At 41.3% G+C, this 18572-nt stretch overlaps 1 protein-coding gene across 6 annotated transcripts in view; it reads left to right on the top strand.

The window, feature by feature from the left end:
• The window catches only part of LOC119692522 (lysine-specific demethylase 3A), a 146937-nt gene that overhangs the window by 117491 nt on the left and 10874 nt on the right, over window positions 1-18572 (top strand). For all 6 annotated transcript variants that reach the window (XM_048629467.1, XM_048629468.1, XM_048629469.1 and 3 more), the window contains one exon: window positions 15089-15536. In XM_048629467.1, the coding sequence (XP_048485424.1) occupies window positions 15089-15536 (448 nt within the window). The remainder of the gene's footprint in view (window positions 1-15088; window positions 15537-18572) is intronic.

The following is an 18572-nucleotide window of genomic DNA, read 5'->3' on the forward strand; positions in this document are numbered from 1 at the left end:
GATTTACAAGAGTACGTCTCCGAGCGTACGTTAATTGAACCGACCTGTTTGTAATAAGCTATAGCGTATCGCGGTATTCTGTGTAAATAGACATAGAGTTAGACACATCATTTATTTGTTAGCAAAATACACATAGCAAATACAAAATAGCATCAATATACTTGTAGTATAAATAAAACAAGAATATAAAACATTATAGGTAGAGGCACATATATTATAAGCTTGGTCAAATAATTGTGATGTGTATTGTGCCAGCAAAATAAGTAGCACTGACTCAGCATGTGCTGTATAGCAATTTATACAGCGCTGGTAATTCTGCCAGAACCAGTTCAGTATATTAGTTCGATAACTCCGTTCGATACCTAATAACCATTTCTCACGCTTGGATGTGATTGTCCCAAGCGGCAACCAGTCGAGTGAGCCGCGACAAGTTACCTAAACACGTTCGACTTAATTAGCGCCCGCTTGGTATTCGAACGCCGCTCGCGATCATAAAATAACGTTCACTTTCTACTTTACATATTAATTACCTTGAATCCATTAACGTTGACTAATATCGGATACGGAGTTGACAGAAAATTTATTTAACAAGGATATGTCGGGCGATATTTGAATAATCACCAGATTCTTTGTCAGATACGGTGGACGATCTTGCTAAACTGAAACCACTTTCTAACTGCCACGTCCCGTTCGTCAATAATGCGTTTGAACTGCGGTGGCCGTGTAGTATGTACACTGCACTGCAATTGCAACACATAATTAAATCTGTCAACAACATTGCAAACAGTACACAACACAGGCGCACACATACAATGGTTGATTTGCTTTCATCGACAAAGCGGCGGCCTATTGAGAGCTAGCGGACCGTGGGACAGATACTATCGTACGCTTTCTATCGACGAAATAATCATATTCTGTTCCTTTGTCTACTCGACTGTACTTAGCATACGATACGAACATAGACCTTTGATTACACTCGCTCAATGCAATTCAAGTGAAGATCGATAGATACTGTGCCCATTATCTTTACGCTTGATGTATGCAGTAATGTTTATAGTGGTTATGCAATGAAATGAGTTGTGCGTTGGACATTTATTGTTCGCCATTAATCGAATGAAAACAAGTCGTGAACGGCGCACAATAATATTGACCGCAATTGAGTCAATTATATGGAAAATTTTATCGCCATAACATCCTTTATACCGACATGGTATTCTTAGGAATTACGTTCCCAACATTCCAAGAAACGATGTAAGTAAGTAACGACATTTTAATATTCACTGCGGGTCTAATATAATCCGCAATGTGTTCCTGTTTGGTAGTAGATAACGTACCTACTTCAATGTTGGAAAACCGATGTTGTATTATCTATTTGGCGGCTATTTTGTTTGTCTAATGAGGAGATTCCCGCGGTCACGCGCGCAGGAGGTCGAGACTCGAGGAAGTCCGACCACGTCGCGACGCGGATCATTATTCCGAGCTCTGAGCCCTCGCCCGCTCATCCATTTACCTGCCTGTCGAAGGTCGGACGGAAACTAACTTTAACAATAACTCGTGAGGTTTAAAAGTAGGTAGGTAGGTGCTTTATTATCTTCAGAGAGTGTTATTGTGGTATAGTGCAGTATGGACAGTGTGTAGGTCAGACAGTCAGACGGGCCTGATTAGACAGTACAACAATAGATGTCAGTTTCACTCGCGAGACCTATGCGCTGCTCGTGAAAGTGTTGGTCGCGTCGAATTATAAACGCGCAAGAGATCGAGCCGGTTGCGCAACCAAGACGAGCCACGTGCCTCGAATACTTAATAAAAAAAAGAATACAATTGGACTCCTTATACGGTCACAACTTTTGCGCCGACAAAAACCAGACCGAAATTAACATGGAGCAGCATTCGTGTCGGTTGTTGTCGAATATGTATGAGCCCCGAGTAGGCCTTTCGAACTCTGCCTGCACAGACAAGCGCGCAATTAAACCCAAGAACAACGGAGCCATTGGCACGGGAAACTACTATCGCGATCGCAAACTGCTACCGTAAATGTTAAGGAATGTTCACGGCGACGCAATGCCCCACATTACCTTAACAAGTGTCGATTTTCGCCTCGATAATGCTGGCCTTGGCGCGGCTCGCTCGAACGAGCGTCCAATTTAAATTGCATGCCCACCGGCCGAATACTGTGTAATTTTAATTTATGCCAGACGTAACCGGTTCAGCTTGAATCTATTCGACGCCCGATTATTATTAGTTCATAGCGGGAGTGACTCAACGCGGGCCAAGTCCCCGATGTTCGTTTCACATGTTCTGTCACTTGTAGGTATCGAATGGTTGAATGATGTCATGTCGTTAATGTGGAATGCAAACATGTGAAATATGAAGAAAGCTGTGACGTGAGCCTCCCGAGAATAGCTCGCGGGCACAGGTGTTCGATGCACTGGGAAACAAGGATACGACTTACGGCTCTACCCTTTATAAGAAAATAATGTATAGTAAATCGTGCAAATCACGATAGCAAATGGAATTGACCACCGGCCCCACAAACATGTCAAGTTGAACAATCTCTGAGAGCGCAAACATTCAATTACATCGCAAGGACATCTCTGCACGTGTGATACTGGAACCCTAAATTATCGCTTCATAGTCATTTACTTCGTAAATGTTATGTTAGATGCTAAATAATAGCCTTCGTAATAACGTCTTTCACAAGCCCCGAGGGCCTTTGAACAGCGAAAACATGTAAGCACATAACAAGTCTGGCAATTCGTTAATAAAAACTCGGTGAAACGTTATCTTTGATCGATGTTTGTGTGCGGTAGGGGGTGGCCGCGGGGAGGGGAGGGGCGCGGAGGGCGGAGGGTCCTTTGTGGTCCCCTCGTGTCTGACAAAAGGGTTAGCGTGCCGCTCACCACTCGAGCCATTTGATAAAACGACCTTTTATCTGTCCGGAATGAAAGGAGATCGTTGCAAAAATCCCGAGACTTCTTAACGATTTATTACTGTCTTTACGAGCGCGAAAGATTACGAAGTTCCGTTGAGGTGTTTGCTTACGTTTGATTTTAAATATTTACCCTTCGTGAATGTTTGTTCTAGAGCCGTTTAACTCAACTACGCAGACACTCATTTCGATTCCAATTTTATCATTAACTTGGATAGAACTCGGAATGATCTAGTAATTTCATTCAATTGAAAATGTGATTGGATTATCAATAGAACGTTCCTGAAAGGCAAATCAAATCAATCGGGGCGCTATCACCGGGCGGTTCCATACATCTCCCGAGCTCACTCAAGGGCGCTCCCGGCGTTGCCATGGCGACGGCGGCCACCATGGCAACCTTTCAGACTCACCGCCCCTATTACACTGTCAGAAACAACAAAGAATGAATCCTTGATCTATACTTTTTATATGTATAGGTAGGAACCTACCCACATCAATGTCAAATGATAAGCGGTTTAGTAGGTCACCGGTAATCAGTAACCAAATAATATGCCATTTGAGTTGGGGTTTTGTCAGTCAGTAATCACTTAACTTATTCGCAAGAAGGAGACATGTTTTCGGATAAGTATCATAAAGATAGCATAGGATCGTTAAGTCAGCCTGAACAATTTCAGCTAAATAGTTGTTTTGATTGTAACCGTAAATAAAAGAATAACTAATCAAAGTTGTTCGAGTGATGTACGCGTGACAACGTAAACAGTCTGTCAGGTTCCCTCCCTCCCCTCCGGCGCGGCGCGGGGGGTGGCGGTACCCCCCTGCCCCCTACACACCCTCCCTGTTACCAAATTGTGACATTTTCTCTCCTCGTCGCCCCTTTGCAGTTCAATAATCTTTCAACGACACGAAATTCGAAAATTAAACGCCCTTTGTTTGACAAGTAACTTTCTTTTCTCTTTTGTTTTTGATCCATTTTTCTTTTTGATCGTTACAAGCGTCTTTGGTTCGTTTGTTTGTGTTATTTTATCATTATACGTGGGTTGTCAAAAAAACCCGGAGAGGTATCTATGTATTAAAGAACACTTTACAGATAGGTACCGTCTATTTATGTATACGATCATTAATGTCGTCTGGATGTCGTGTCTGGAGTCTGACAATATAAAAGATAGAATTTCCAGTAACAAGAAAGGTCGAATAATATCAAAGGGATATTAATTTCCAATTAGGTTGATATACATTTCATAAAAATGGTATGCTTAAAATTATAAAAAACTTCGTCTGTATCGTCGGTCCGTTTATATGCCGATATAACTTTAACCAACCAGCACGTACCTCTAAGTAGGTGCACATTATTTGGCACCGCTCCAAATCGTCGGACGTCTCAATGGGCACCTTAAAGGCTTTTGAGATATTGTGTACCTACTCTGGTGAACCAAGTCAACCAAGCCAGTCAGTACACTAAAGTCCTTTCTATAAAACTCGTCTATTAGTAACAGTGACCACAATCCAGCTGATGCAATACGGATTACCAAACCAACCTCTGTGGCATGAAATATTCCACCAATACCATCTGTACATATGAAATATTCTGGCAATGCGGTTTAACATTTATTTTTCCCGATCCGCAACAGTTTTTTACCACGCAGCCGAATGTATGAAACAAAACAAAGTTGCACACAGAACCAATGCTTTCATGGCAACCTGTGTCGGTTAGCTGCCGCCTGCTTTAAATAAGTTCGGGTGGGTTTGTTAGGGGGGCGAGAGGGGTGCCGTGCTGACTCACATACATTATGGGGGCACGAGGATTGCGCTGTCCGACCGTGATCTACGACCATCCAGACTGGATTCCGAGTCCGCTCCAATTTTTCCTATCATTCATGTTGATAGAAACATAATAACGCGCTTAGTCTTCCGAAGAAGTATTATTCTTCCCCATTGTGTAACCAAGTAATAAACTATCACAATAGCGTTTGTGTTTCTCCAACTCCGATGTTCTCTGTTGAGGCAGTTCGTCACTTTTGCCGATACAAAACGTTTTTGCGGATACTTCTCACGACTCGCTTCCTAGTTATTACAGTAAACGGGTAATAGAAAACCGGTTGTCTGATTACATTCGGAATGGGATTCCTCGACGCGTCAACAATAGTCGTTGTGGTGTTTGAGTTGTGAATTATGAGAGATCGCGTCGTGTCGGCAGGTCACGACCGCGAGGCACGCTGACTCTCCCATTAGAGCTCCCACTGCGTCGTGAACCGATACATCTCACCAATTGATTAGACAACATCAGCTGCTAGCGCTGCTACACATAAATGAGCTTACTTCAACCTCAACCCGTTTGGAAATGGAACAAGTGGCGGTGATAGCTGTCGGCATAGAATCAATAAATTATTCCTAAGTTATCGGCCGGAAATATCGTATCGACCACTTGGCATTCTACGATTGCACCGCGCCTTGTGTTTACAAGGTTCTTGCCGTGTTTGTGACTGTGAATGTGAATCGTCATAGTCATTGTTTCATAATTTTATTATTTACGTAAATTTCCCCAGTTGTTATTGAAGCGCTCGTGTTACGAGTATCTCCTAATCTAGACAAATAACACCAGTAGAACCGTCTCACCCACACGTCGCTTATGATGTGTCACTCACGCTATTCTTATTAAATGCGTCGTAAAAAGCGGCTAATGCAACAATGGGGCACAGGAAACGGCTGCAGTGCTCACAGCTGTTCGAAAATTACAAAATGGCGCTGGCACGAATGAAGAAAGCAAATTTTACGAGCATTGTCCAACAGATTTGTAGCTATACGACATTAGTTAGGCCTTGAAGATATTATGAAGAGTGGCAGTCTTTGTTTCAGCCATGCTGAATGTGTTAGTCGCTTCATGCTTTATTTATGTCACATGTTGCGAGCGTATGTGAAACACAACGAATACCTACTACAGTACTATAGTCACATTATGTATGTGTGAATAGATAGCAGAGTGAGTTGGGGCATGTGTTTGTGCGAGCTCAAAGTTGCGGTTAGTCTGTCGGGCGATGTTCGTCGTGTTATTGCGAGCCGTGGCCGGCTGACTTTCATTCCTGCTGATGAACGCCGCGCCGCGACCGCAGACCGCCACACCTACCTACACGTAGCGAAAGGAGGGATCCTATGGATTGCACCAATAATTGCACGGAGCACGTCCTAGCAATTTAGTTCCCTTTCATGTGGTTATTCAATAGGACGAGCGACGACTTTCACTGGAGTTATACTGATTCTATTTCATATTTGTTGGGCCGTCACTGACGTTTATGTTTACTCTCCATCATCTTGCTCTGAGCGCTGTGTACACTGCGAGGGAACAATAAAGAGCACGATACTATACAGTATACATGCATGCACCGACGTGGGCTGGAGAGCTTTCCAACAGAGCTCCATTGTGTACGCCATTAAATTGAATTACCCAGCGCCACGCACTATTTACTCTAACACTAACAATGGAAACCGATATAAAATTAATTGCAACTCGCGTGCTCCATAATTGCCTGTTTGCATTCCTCTCGTATCACATGATATGCGTTACGTGTAAGCGGGCGATTGAGCACAGCGGAAGTTTGAAAAAAGTAGTTTCGACACGCCTCGATCGATAAGATAACTATTCGGTCGTCGATATTGAATCGTACGAATCTAGTTGATGGCGGATTAGCATTCACGGGGCGAGCCGGGAGGTGGAACAAAATGGCGGCCGCTGGTCGTGACTCGCGGCGACGGGCCCGCTCTGACCCTCATCAATGATGCACGAATGCGGCTCACCGTCCATGTTTACTCTGCGAGACATTAATTTATAGCTTCGTGTGGTTTTTGACATTCTGGCGTCGCCGCGGCCGCTGATGAAATCCCTCGTTTCCTTGCTCGCCTGAATGCGTAAGTAATCCGATAGGAATAATAACTAGGCAACAGTTGTGCTGATGTACGCATCCGCTGTATTTTGTTGTATCACGATTAGTCGTAATGTTTTGACTTATGTAAATGGCGAGGTGAGTCACCGTCCCGCGGCTGTATAGTTTCAAACAGAGCATCTAGTTAATTATTATTGCTTTGGCCGGTGAGTGATGGAGATTGATGACTCAATATTACCTACTATGTGTGTTACTTGACAACTTTTTACTATGACTTTGTTTGTAGGAATCCTCTGAATAGCCAATACGCTTAGTTACTGTGAAGTTATTTACTATATGAGAAGTATCTACAATGCCATGCCCATGTCGTATCTCCCACGCTCAGATATGTACTTAGTACGGAAGTGAAGGAGTGAAATGTTTTACCACAAGAACCAACATGGATATCTCTGTTACTATAACCTGTTACCTCAAACCAAACGGAAAGAAAGCGTTTGGTGACATCAATAAAGTTGAACTTTCAATAAATGATAAACGTTACGTTACGTCACCTAACAAGTCTCGTAATAATAGCTATTGATTTGAAAATTCCTTCGATTTCACCCGGCTCTTTCTATCAAGAAATTTCGCATATTATTTTGACTTTGAACCCAACTTTTAACTCAATTAAGTTACCCATAAATTTCATTAAATTGCCCTTTAACATCTAAATATATTTGCTTACCTACCGGGTCGTTTCAATTTGATACAAGTACACTTAATCTGAAAGACAAATACCTACCTCCGCTTTGCGATAATAGGCCTTATCGACTTCTGCAACCGGGTTATCAGAATAATGTTTATTCAGCTTTGCTTATCATTGAATTCCCGCGTCTACGCATATCTTATCAACACTTAATGTGAGAGCCATTGTGTCCTATCTGTGATGTGATAACGGACTATTTTAGGAAATTAGGTATTTGCCTTATAAATTAGCGGCTGAGCGCTTAATAAACGCGTCTGATAAAGTTGTTTATTCTTTTCGTTCGTCGTCAAGCGGCAAGGCAACAGAATCGGTAAAATTGTAATCTTTGTTTTTGTACAAGTTGAGATAAGACGACCTTCTTTACAGCTAAAACATCGTTGAATTTCGGGGCATGATATGCAAATAATATTTTAGTAACAACATCGTGGTGTGAATTCTGTCGCTGTGTCTCGCGAGTGGTCTCTAACTTGATTAGCGCAAGGCCGTATAGGTTGTGTGACCTCATTCGTCTGTTTTCGCTCCAACAAACATTCTTCTGAGCTTGTAGTGAATGTAATTGTTGTTAAACCCGCATTATTAAACACATACATATTCGTCACGCGATGTTTTAATACAATAATGATTGCCAGTTGTAAAACAAGCTAATTAGCTAAGCAACTAGGTGGATTAGTTGTTAATTTTGTGATGTTCCAGATATTTAGCCTTCTGTGTCCGAGTTAAATGTAAATAATCCGTTTATAAACGAGATATTGGAGCACAAACTTACTTCATTAACAAACCACATGCAGATACTAGAAATTTCGTTTGACTTACAATTGACCTCTATCACTAGCATAGCCAGCATGTTTAAGCTAGATTAGTTGGCTTGGCATACACAATCTAAATCCCTCCAATCTGTGTACATGATCGTCAATTTACTTGATCTAGGTAAAGGTCCGTCACTGGTAAACGCAAAACCGCATTTGCTACAAACATAATCCCTACCTACGTGCTAAATAAAGCCCGCATCGTAAGAACAGTGCGAATCACCGCCCACTGGCTGCCATACTTCATGCTCATGACCTCTTCAATCAACTTTTTTCTTTACTTTTTTTACGTTAGTAAAATGCGGGCAGAACCGTTGTCTATGTATGCCTTTTTGTTTGTGTGAATAAAATCGCGGAATGCCCCGGAATAGTTGGCAGTCGGCCAGATCTCCCAACATTAGTGCTTACGAAACTATGTTCGGAATGTTTGACACGTTACATTGTTGTTGTTTAGATCGATTTTCACTTGTTTAGGATTAGTATGTGTTTGAATTGTTTGATTGATGAGTAACGTGACCATTTATTTTTTTTGTAAGAGCGGGACACCTGCGGATTTATGTTGCAAAAAAAACTTATTGGTATTCATTACAATTTTGATGTAGTCTATGTAGGGAATGAAATCTCGTACGAGATTTCCACCTAGCGAGATCTTGCGAGACTGGCAAATTACGGGATCTCGCGAGATTGGGAGAATCGCTATTAAAACATAAATGCAAATGCTTATTTTTAGTAGGTACTAGTAACTGACATAATGTTGCTTAGTTATAAAAATAAAGTGACTTTTATTTAAAAAAAATTATGAAAATATTATTTTGTCTCTAACTCCAATAAATAAAATGTTTATGTCTATTGGTAAAAAAAAATATTACCTATATTTAGTATTTTGTAAATTTATTACTTTACTTTCAACAATTAGGAGTAATAGGAACATTAGTAATACCATTAGTAAACCTAATCCTAACTAATATTATAAATGCGAAAGTAACTGAAATTTGGTATACATATGGTCTAGACCCTGGGAAAGAACATAGGCTACTTTTTATCCCGGAATTCCCACGGGCAAACTTTTTAAGGCGAAGCGAAGCTCGCGGGAACAGCTAGTTGTAAATTAAAACAAAAACTCAATTTCACAAGTTCTTAAATATATGTTGTGAGATCGCATTAATCAAATAAAATAAGTTAAAAAGAGAAGTCAGATCTAGTTATCAATGTACGGACAGGCAAGTTAATTTTTGTGAAAATTATTTCGATTCTGAAGACATACTAACTAAATTCTAATTTTAGAGCAGTCAAAACCTTATTGTATTTGTTTAAAATTCGACTATATGTGTGTTTCCGTAATTGTCATTTTTTCTGCTTTATTTTATAGTAAAATGTATAGTTTGACAGCGTTAAAATTAGAATTTCTGCCTTTCGAATCGACATCATTGGCTTCTCAAAAAACTCATAATGTCGAGAGAATCATCTAATAGACGACTTCTGATTTTGCATGAAATACACGTCGTCACGCTGCCTTTTTCGATCTCGTTATCTCGCGAGATCTCGTACGAAATTTAACGAGTTTCAATCTCATTAAATATGGCCGGGATCTCGCGAGTTCGGGATCTCGGCGGGACGAGATTGCATTCCGTAAGTGTATGTGAGAGGTAAGAAGATATATAGCTGTCTCAAGTGATTAATGCAAAATGTAGGTAATTTAAATGATCGTTTGGCCTGTTTATGAAAGCGGGACATTTTTGCCCTCGCGGGGGACAGCGGGACGCACAGCTTGAAAGCGGGACTGTCCCGCCGAAAGCGGGACGTATGGTCACCTTATTGATGAGTGATCTGATATTTTAGCTGAACCTTTGTTTGTACGAGTATCTATCGATTAGGTACACCTATGTAAGTTCTAGTATAATGTATTTAACCTTACTGCCTGATGATATACCGCCTTCCTCATTCACCAAGTGAACCAAGTCTTATCTTTGATCGTGGTTCGTGGTATCTAGTCTACGCCACTAGAGAACTCGTCCAAACGACACCTTCGTGCTTACTAGCTAAACCACGTATCGCATGCTAATAATAATAAATTGATTAATTACTGTTCTGAAGAGGTGATTCACACGCACAAGCAATCTTCACCTTGTCCTTCCATATTCTGTATCAAGACCCCGACCAGCTGTTGTCGGCATTCCGTGCTTTTTCAGTTTTTTACCCTAGAAACGGGTTCTTTGCCCATGGGCGCGCATCGAGATTATCAACATCTGCCCTTCCTGTTCTGTGCGTGGCAGTGCCCTATAGTTACCGAGTATTATTATTAAAAGGCAAAAGTATGAGCCACTATTGCACGGCCCGTGTGTCAGGTGCTCGGGGGGCCCCCCGCGCCCGCGCCGCCCCCTCCGCCGCTCACTTGTTGCTACGCTCGTTGGTCGAGCAGGCGCCGCCACCCCCCGCGCCCCCGCGCCGCTCCCGCCCCGCGCCCCCCTCGCCGCGCCCGCCTCAGTTCGCCTCCGAACACCAACGCTGTCGCACGTACGTTTTGTCCCCATCACATGATTCACTGGAACATAATCGTGACGAGTAGATCGTGCGACGCAGCCAGCTAGTGTGTGTGTGTGTGCAGGTGAACGGCTTCGGATTTCTGACCGCCTTCAAGGATTTCCCCCAGGATTCCGACCATTCGTAGCAGAATCACCGTTATTTTTGTAATAATTGTGTGATAGTGGCCGTTATTTTTTCAAGAAGTGCCAGCTGTATTTGTGCCGTGGAAGCTTGTGGAGAGTGAAGCTAGTATTAGTCTGTGACCTAACGGATATATTGTGAGGAGTTCATGCACCAGGAAGTTTGAAATCTGCTCGTACACCGTTCTTAAACGTGAGTACCTAACTAAAATTATAGTTTTAAGGGTAGTTTGCAATTGGTGTGCTTAACGGATTAGGAAGTGATCTATTTTATCTATTTAAGAGTATTTTCACTATAAAGCGTACCCGTCGTGATGATCCCTAATTCTATTAAAAACCGTTGTAATTTCATCACTTCCGGTTTCCGCTTAGGTCTTCATGCCTTCGTTTTTTCATGGTTCTCAGGCCTAGGTCTGATTGTGGATCATAAATCGTAGCAACAGGAATAATAGCACATAGCCCTTAATCGATATTTCTATACATATACCTAAAATTGGAACGATATGGAATACCTAATAGGTAAGTAAGCGCTCGAAATACTTTCCCGGAAATCCGGAAGGGTAGAACACGCCCACACTGAAACTGAATCCATATCCAAATTCCATTCCGTAACAATGACAATAATGAATGACCTCGGAAGTCCAAAGGGTCATCTTTTGAGAACAAGAATGAAAAAGCGATATTGATACGGATGCCTCATTGTAATTACTACTAATTACCCTTTCAAAGAACAGCCAATCTTTGCAAGTTTACATAGGTATTTTACCGATGTCGTTAGCGTTATTTGTAAGATAAATTATTTTACAGAATTACCTTCCTATTTATCCATATTTATTTGAACATTTGAAGGCTTCAACGATGTAGTGACTGTTTTGCATAAATTGACCTTTATTATCTAAAAGTTATCTGCACCGGAATGTGCATTGTTAGCGCAAAACAACATTCATTATCGCATTACTACTTCATTATTACCTAAGCTTATCGCCATTAGACTTCATTATTTATTGTTCACGCGATTACACGTAACTATCAATGCGTCCTAGTTCCAAAGTTTTATAACAATAACCGAATGTTGGTAGTAATTATAATAAATTCTGCACACGAGCGGAGGGTGAGTTCAGTCGGGTGTATCGGGTGGGGGCGGCAGGAATGCGAGTCACGAGCGCCCCGGGGCGGCGGCGGGGGCGCTACGCTCGTGAGATGCGCGAGGCAGATTATTCCACCCGCCCACCTCAATGCGCTTTCAATAGCAACATTGCGCAATTTACTGCATGCAGTGCGACCGAGGTCGTGATGCATGGCTCCGGCATATCTCTCGAACACTATTACAGGCGGCAGTCACGATGTGCCTTATACGGCGACCGGTTTGCGGTAATTGCCGGTCACTACGCCACTTAACGAGCGGAAAACTGGGTTGACATTTCAGAAACCTACGTTGCGGAACGGCCATTTTTAACACCGCTTCATTAACGTGAAAGTGAGCCGCTGAAGTGTCTTCGACAGAGCACATTTTGCTTACGCAACGTTTATAGTAAAGACAGTTTAATTGCCGACGGTTCAGGGTGAAAGTTTGCCGGTACCGAAATGTCCTTTTAACGGTTATGGTCCGAGTGGAAGTGTTCATTACACGGCCCGTGCCCCGCTCTGCTCCAGCGGGTTTAACGAGATGGCTCCACTCGACATCCACCTACACACACTGTAATAACTACGTACATAATTACTTTATAACTTGTTAGATCATCAGACATGCCCATAGGAGTTGCAGGAATATCAAAGACTATGACTAATAGGAATTATAAACCGGATCATTATCGTAAACTTGCAAAAAAGCAACGACATTCCAGCCGTGTTTAGCTGCAACATAACTGGCAGTTTAGCCCGTGGCGGCGGATCGGGGCTCGTTCATGAATAATTCATGGCTGCGGTCAGGATTTACTGCCGTAGGCGCGGACGCCCCACTGAGCCTCGTCCTATGTCTGTGTTTTTTGCTCTTTCCGTCTAATGAAAAGCTCTCAACAGTTCCGGCTGGGTTTGTGTTGTCAATCACGACGTCTGCTCGCTTCGTCTCGCCGCGCTTCAACAGATTTGTTGCCCCATTGTCCGCCGCCGGCCCTGTCGCATTGTCTCACCACTTTTGTTTACCGTCGTGTGTTTGCCATAACACAGACTGTTGTTTTGTTCTCAAAAATGTCGTTAGGTACCGTTGTCTAGAACTTTGTTTTGGCTGTGTAGGTTTCTCAGAATTCCACCACCCACGTAAGTGCTAACGATTTAACGGTATCATCATAATGGTTTCTTGTCTGTTTGTTGCTGGTTTGATTATTTATATCATTATGTAAATGTAATGTAGATCCTCACTAACAGAGTCCTCATTAAAATTCCATTGTTTTCCAAGGGCCGCGGCCGTGCGCTCTTTTGTGTTAGTTATCGTGTTGAATTTACATTTCCATAATTTATTCTTTAATAATTATCCGTATTTCGGGGTTGTGCTAATTCGGACGGTGATTTAATGTTCCATGGAACATTAATTTTATTAGGTCTGTCGATCGGGATGGGATGGGAATGGTCAAAGGTAGCGTGCGAAGCGATCATCGTGTCAGTGCGCTTTTCCTATCCGATCACCGCTCATTGTTCACTTGCTTCTCGCGTGCAGGTTCGCTATTGAACGCGGCAAGAAAACCAACTCGCACATTATTCACATTTCTTACTTTTTATACGTGTTGTGAGACTCAACGCTTTCATGATGTAAAGTGTGAAAATTGATGTTGTTTACTAGCGCAGATGTTAAACACGTATTGTGTTCGTTTTATTGCTAATGTAGGTGTGTTTGCCCGAGCATACTTCATTGTTTATTCATACGTCTACGTACCTATTCTAATCTAATCTTTGCACGTTTGTTCCATTTATGTTTTATTGCTCGTATGGATAATTAATTCTGCAATAAAATGCGTGTTGTTTGCCACGAAGGTTACGAATATACCTATTCGCTTGATTGGACCGGATTGTCGCATAACCGAACGTCGGGTTCAGAGCCAAGTGTCCGGTCGTGTCTTGGTCTGGAGGGTTACTCTATACTGACGAAAAACTAACGAACGTTGTGCAATCGGGACGTTAACTATAACGATATAGAACAGAGAAACATCGACATAGAGTGACCTCCTGCAACAGCTCTTGGCAAAGCTTTGCGGATCATTCACGCGTAGTAATAATAAATACACTCGAACGAATTTCCCTAATTTCAAGAATAATTTACCTAATACGTCTCTGTTAGGCAATTAAATGATTATTTATAAGCAGTCCATAAAGCGATTATGAAAAGACTCGTTCGAGATAAAACATTTTATTCACGCTAGCAACCGCAATAAAATGCTTATCATAAGTAAAGATAAGACCTTGTTTTTTTCTTTATCTAATTTAATTTATTTAATAACAGTTATAAATAACATAGTAAAATCTGGAACATTGATATAGAATATCTCTCCTATTGATATAGGTACTCTTATCAGTTGACACTTTCATACCCATTAAATAAACAAATAATTCGTGTTATTATGAAGGTGGGCAACAGCTAAAGTGTGAATGGGTTTGTTGGCTCCATCCCAAACGTGCTTGAACCATTGACGTCAGCCGCCAATGCTTCCCATGCGACATTCAAGTTGATGACAGCGCTCTAAATAACCCACTCACAAACCGATGCCGGTGACCCATTTCGCTGATCCTTTAGTAACATAGATTAGAATAATTATGTCTTTATTTGCGTATGTATGTCACGACTATAATCCCCGAAGCGGTAGTCAGAGGTGACTCGCAACGCAAGCGGCCCGCTTTTCGGTGTACATAGGTGTGTGTGTGTACAGTCAGCTGCATAAGTAGCTGCACATTTTTGTACCTTGTCAAACTTACGAACAGTCTATTCAAACATTGACGGTTGTTATGCAGTCAGTTTGACAAGGTACAAGAGTGTATAGCTACTTATGCAGCTGACCGTACATTTATACTCACGTGATGAGCGAGCCGTTTTTGAATGAGTAAAGTTTATTGGTATTAACGTATGTTTCCATTTGTTCCAGGTGCATCAATAAGTGTCGGTGTGAGTGAGCCAGTGGCTAGTACCGAGCCGAGTGCAGTGGAAGTGTCCGCTAGTGCTGTGCCGGATGCGGCAGTGAGTGAGGCGAGCGCGGATGCTGGCTGCGCGGTGGCCTCCGAGGAGGATGACTGTGTGATCGTGTGCGCGCGCGATGGCGACTCGCGGTCGGACTCCGGCGTGAGCGGGGTGCGGTCGGGGGGCTCGGCCAGCTCCGTGGAGGAGTGGCGCGCCATGGCGCACGGCTACGGGGGCGGGCCGCCGCCGCCGCTGCTGCACCTGCCGCCGCCGCCGCCCGCGCTGTACGCCAGCGAGATGCTGTGGAAGCAGCAGCGGTACCAGGCGCCCATGCACGCGCCGCTGCATCACGCCATCGCCGATGACTATCTGGCGGTGGCCACCTACGATAGAGAGAGACATGAAAGACTGCTACGGTGAGTGAGCTTTTCTTTGTTATGTTTGATGTTTGAACGTACATTTTACCTGAATAGATTGAACTGGAAATACAGAACAGTATTTATGTCTAGGTATATTGATCAAGTAGTCTGGAACTGAGTAGAATTTTATAGGTTACCGTAACTGCAGTCAGAAATTTTACCCGGTTTAGAGTTAACTAGAAACGGGCGTTGATAACTTTGTTTTTCCTCCTAAATCGAAAATACAAAACGTCTGAAATCGTAATGATAAGGATTAACTATAAACTACAAAACACTTCTACCGTCTTTGGAACCGCATAATCTACTTCCGGATGCAAATTTATCTACCATTGATCGGTGTTCTAACATCAGTAATAACGAAATGACATTAGCATAGCACAATACATCTAGATATAAAAGCTATTTTTAGTGCAGAATTTAGGTCATCGGGGCATCTTCACATTTTTAAACGAATGACCTTGAAGTGACATTGACGCATTCCATTTTGCTTTGCGATCGTAATCTTTTAAAACAATGTCAACAAAACAATGGCCAAAACAATCAATATCCATTACTCGGATTCACATTTACGTGGCTACAGCGTAGTTTATGTAACTAGTCGGGTATTACGTCATCATAGAACATAATAACATAAACATTAGTCGTATAATCGTGAGACGGCCTTGACCCTAGAAATAAAAATCCAACTCTACTACTACTTCGTTGCTATAATACCTCTACGTCTATTAGCTGCGGAATTAACCTATTTAGGTATGAAAAGGCTAGAATATTTCACTATCTAGGGTCTTGAGACCTACGCATAGTTAAACTATGTACTATGGACCTGCGTGCCTAACCTATTGCCTTAATGTACCTAATTCCCGCAATGTATAGTAATCGTGTGACGTGTGAATATTAAAATTAAGTGTGATTAAATTATAGGGTTTATTCTGGATTAGGTACCTATTTTTAATTTACAATCGATTATTGTATAGGTAACTACTAGGTTTACGCGAGCTTATCACCTTTAACCCTAGGGAATTCCGTTAGTCTACCTCTATAACATTCAGGGATATTGGTTTTCTCTGTTCCTTTGGTATGGTAGGATGTTATTCTAAGTAGTGACCTACTGAGATATCATCAAGCAACCATGCCATTGCCTTCCTCAACATTTCACATACAAACTGGCAAAGGACTTTCTACCTATAACAAAACAACAACAACACTGTGTCGTGTCAGTGTATGATCTGACCTTCAGATTTATACAAGGTCATGGTCAACTATCGTACGTCTGTTGCATTCGAAACTGGTTTTCTTACTAATCTCTTTCATTATTATTATCGCCTAGCTATATCCTCCAGGCAACCTTACGTTCTAGGAGAAACAATTGAACACATTGAGGAAGTTGTACAAAAATATTACAGTAGGTTCTAAATACGAATTAAACGATGAGTAAGGCGATATTTTTCTGATAATAATAATTTGTTATTCAAAGTTATCTCGTTCTTAACTTTGCTATGTATGTCAGTTTGGTATTTACTTACCTATCTAGTTTACAACATGAGATATGCACGATTGCACGTAGATAGGCATTTGATATGATCAGATTAAAAGAAGATAGTAAATTGCGGTATTTGTTTGCGATGTACGCCGTTTCATCCATAATATCCAACACAGTACCCACGATATGCAGTATCTTTTCTTAATTTATGATTTATTTATCACTTATTGAACTCATTATATAGGACAAGAATTATTTCGTATTTAAAGGTAATCAACCATATTGACAATAAAATAACACAAATCCCTTTCAGATGAATCGTCTGCGAAATATAATATGCACAAAAAGCAAATAATCCTTAAATATTACTTACGTACAGAAAGTATACGGAAATTAGTTATTTATAAGACCTCCTAAGGTTGTATAAAATAAACCCCTATTATAACAAAACCTGTGTACGTACGTACGTACCTACAGAACTCAAAAATTAATGTGTGTGTGTACCCACTAAGACCCACTTATGAAACCGTTAACACCATGACAGATTATTATAGCTCTGTGGTATTGCATAAATGGCAATAAAATTAACGTTGCGTACAAATGACATTTGTGTGGAGACCATTTCCTAAACCACTTTACATAATACGTTAACACTAAGCTATGTAATGATGCCGTTATTATTAATTTGCTATAAAACGAAATTCCGTCGTAATTAGATTAAACATAATTTGATTTTAAATACTTTGATTTGCCTCTAGCCCCAACATCACGACATGACGACACTGACCGAATAAGTATACCCATTATTATACACGTATCTCATATGTTGATAAATAACCCTTTAATCTACATAGACCCTTAATCGCTGTCCAAATAGAACGCAGTTTGTGTTTTTCGTGATCGTCAGGTTCAAGGGATAGCCTTGATCTTTCTTTATGGTAATTAAGCTAATTATGAATTAAGCGGTTCTCACACTGCCACGAATCACGTGGACGTTGCTTGTAGGTACACTCACGAGCACAAGTCACGAGCAATGAAAAGTTATGTATTTAAAAAATTGGGCCTGTTCATTTTGTTAGTGGAACTTTTTCATTGATCGCGAAATGTATTATTGTGTCAGCTCCTATGAACCTTCAGGTTGATTGGTGGAAAATATCTGTTTGTTGCTTACTTATATGGCTATAACTATAATGGTTTCACGTTCTTTATTTATGTTCTAACTGTATAATGTAAGAATACGAGTTGCAGGAATAAATTAAACGAAAACTCTTTGTTTACAGTTCCGTCCAACCAAGTAGACAGGCATGAAGTTGGAGCTATAAGAATTTTGTACCTTGTCAAACAAACCAACCGTCAATATGATTAGGTGAAATCTAGGTGAAATTGATAAATACAAATAATGTATAACTATGTGGTATCGATCTTTGTTTACGTATTAGAATTAACTTATCCCTGTACGATTTTATTAGGCTAGGCTAATTATGTATGTATGATTTTATTAGGCTAGGCTAATTATTTAAAATTAGATCGCTGGCTACCCCACAATAACGTAT

Source organism: Plutella xylostella, chromosome 23 (genome assembly GCF_932276165.1).
Source record: "Plutella xylostella chromosome 23, ilPluXylo3.1, whole genome shotgun sequence".
Lineage (NCBI taxonomy): Eukaryota > Metazoa > Arthropoda > Insecta > Lepidoptera > Plutellidae > Plutella > Plutella xylostella.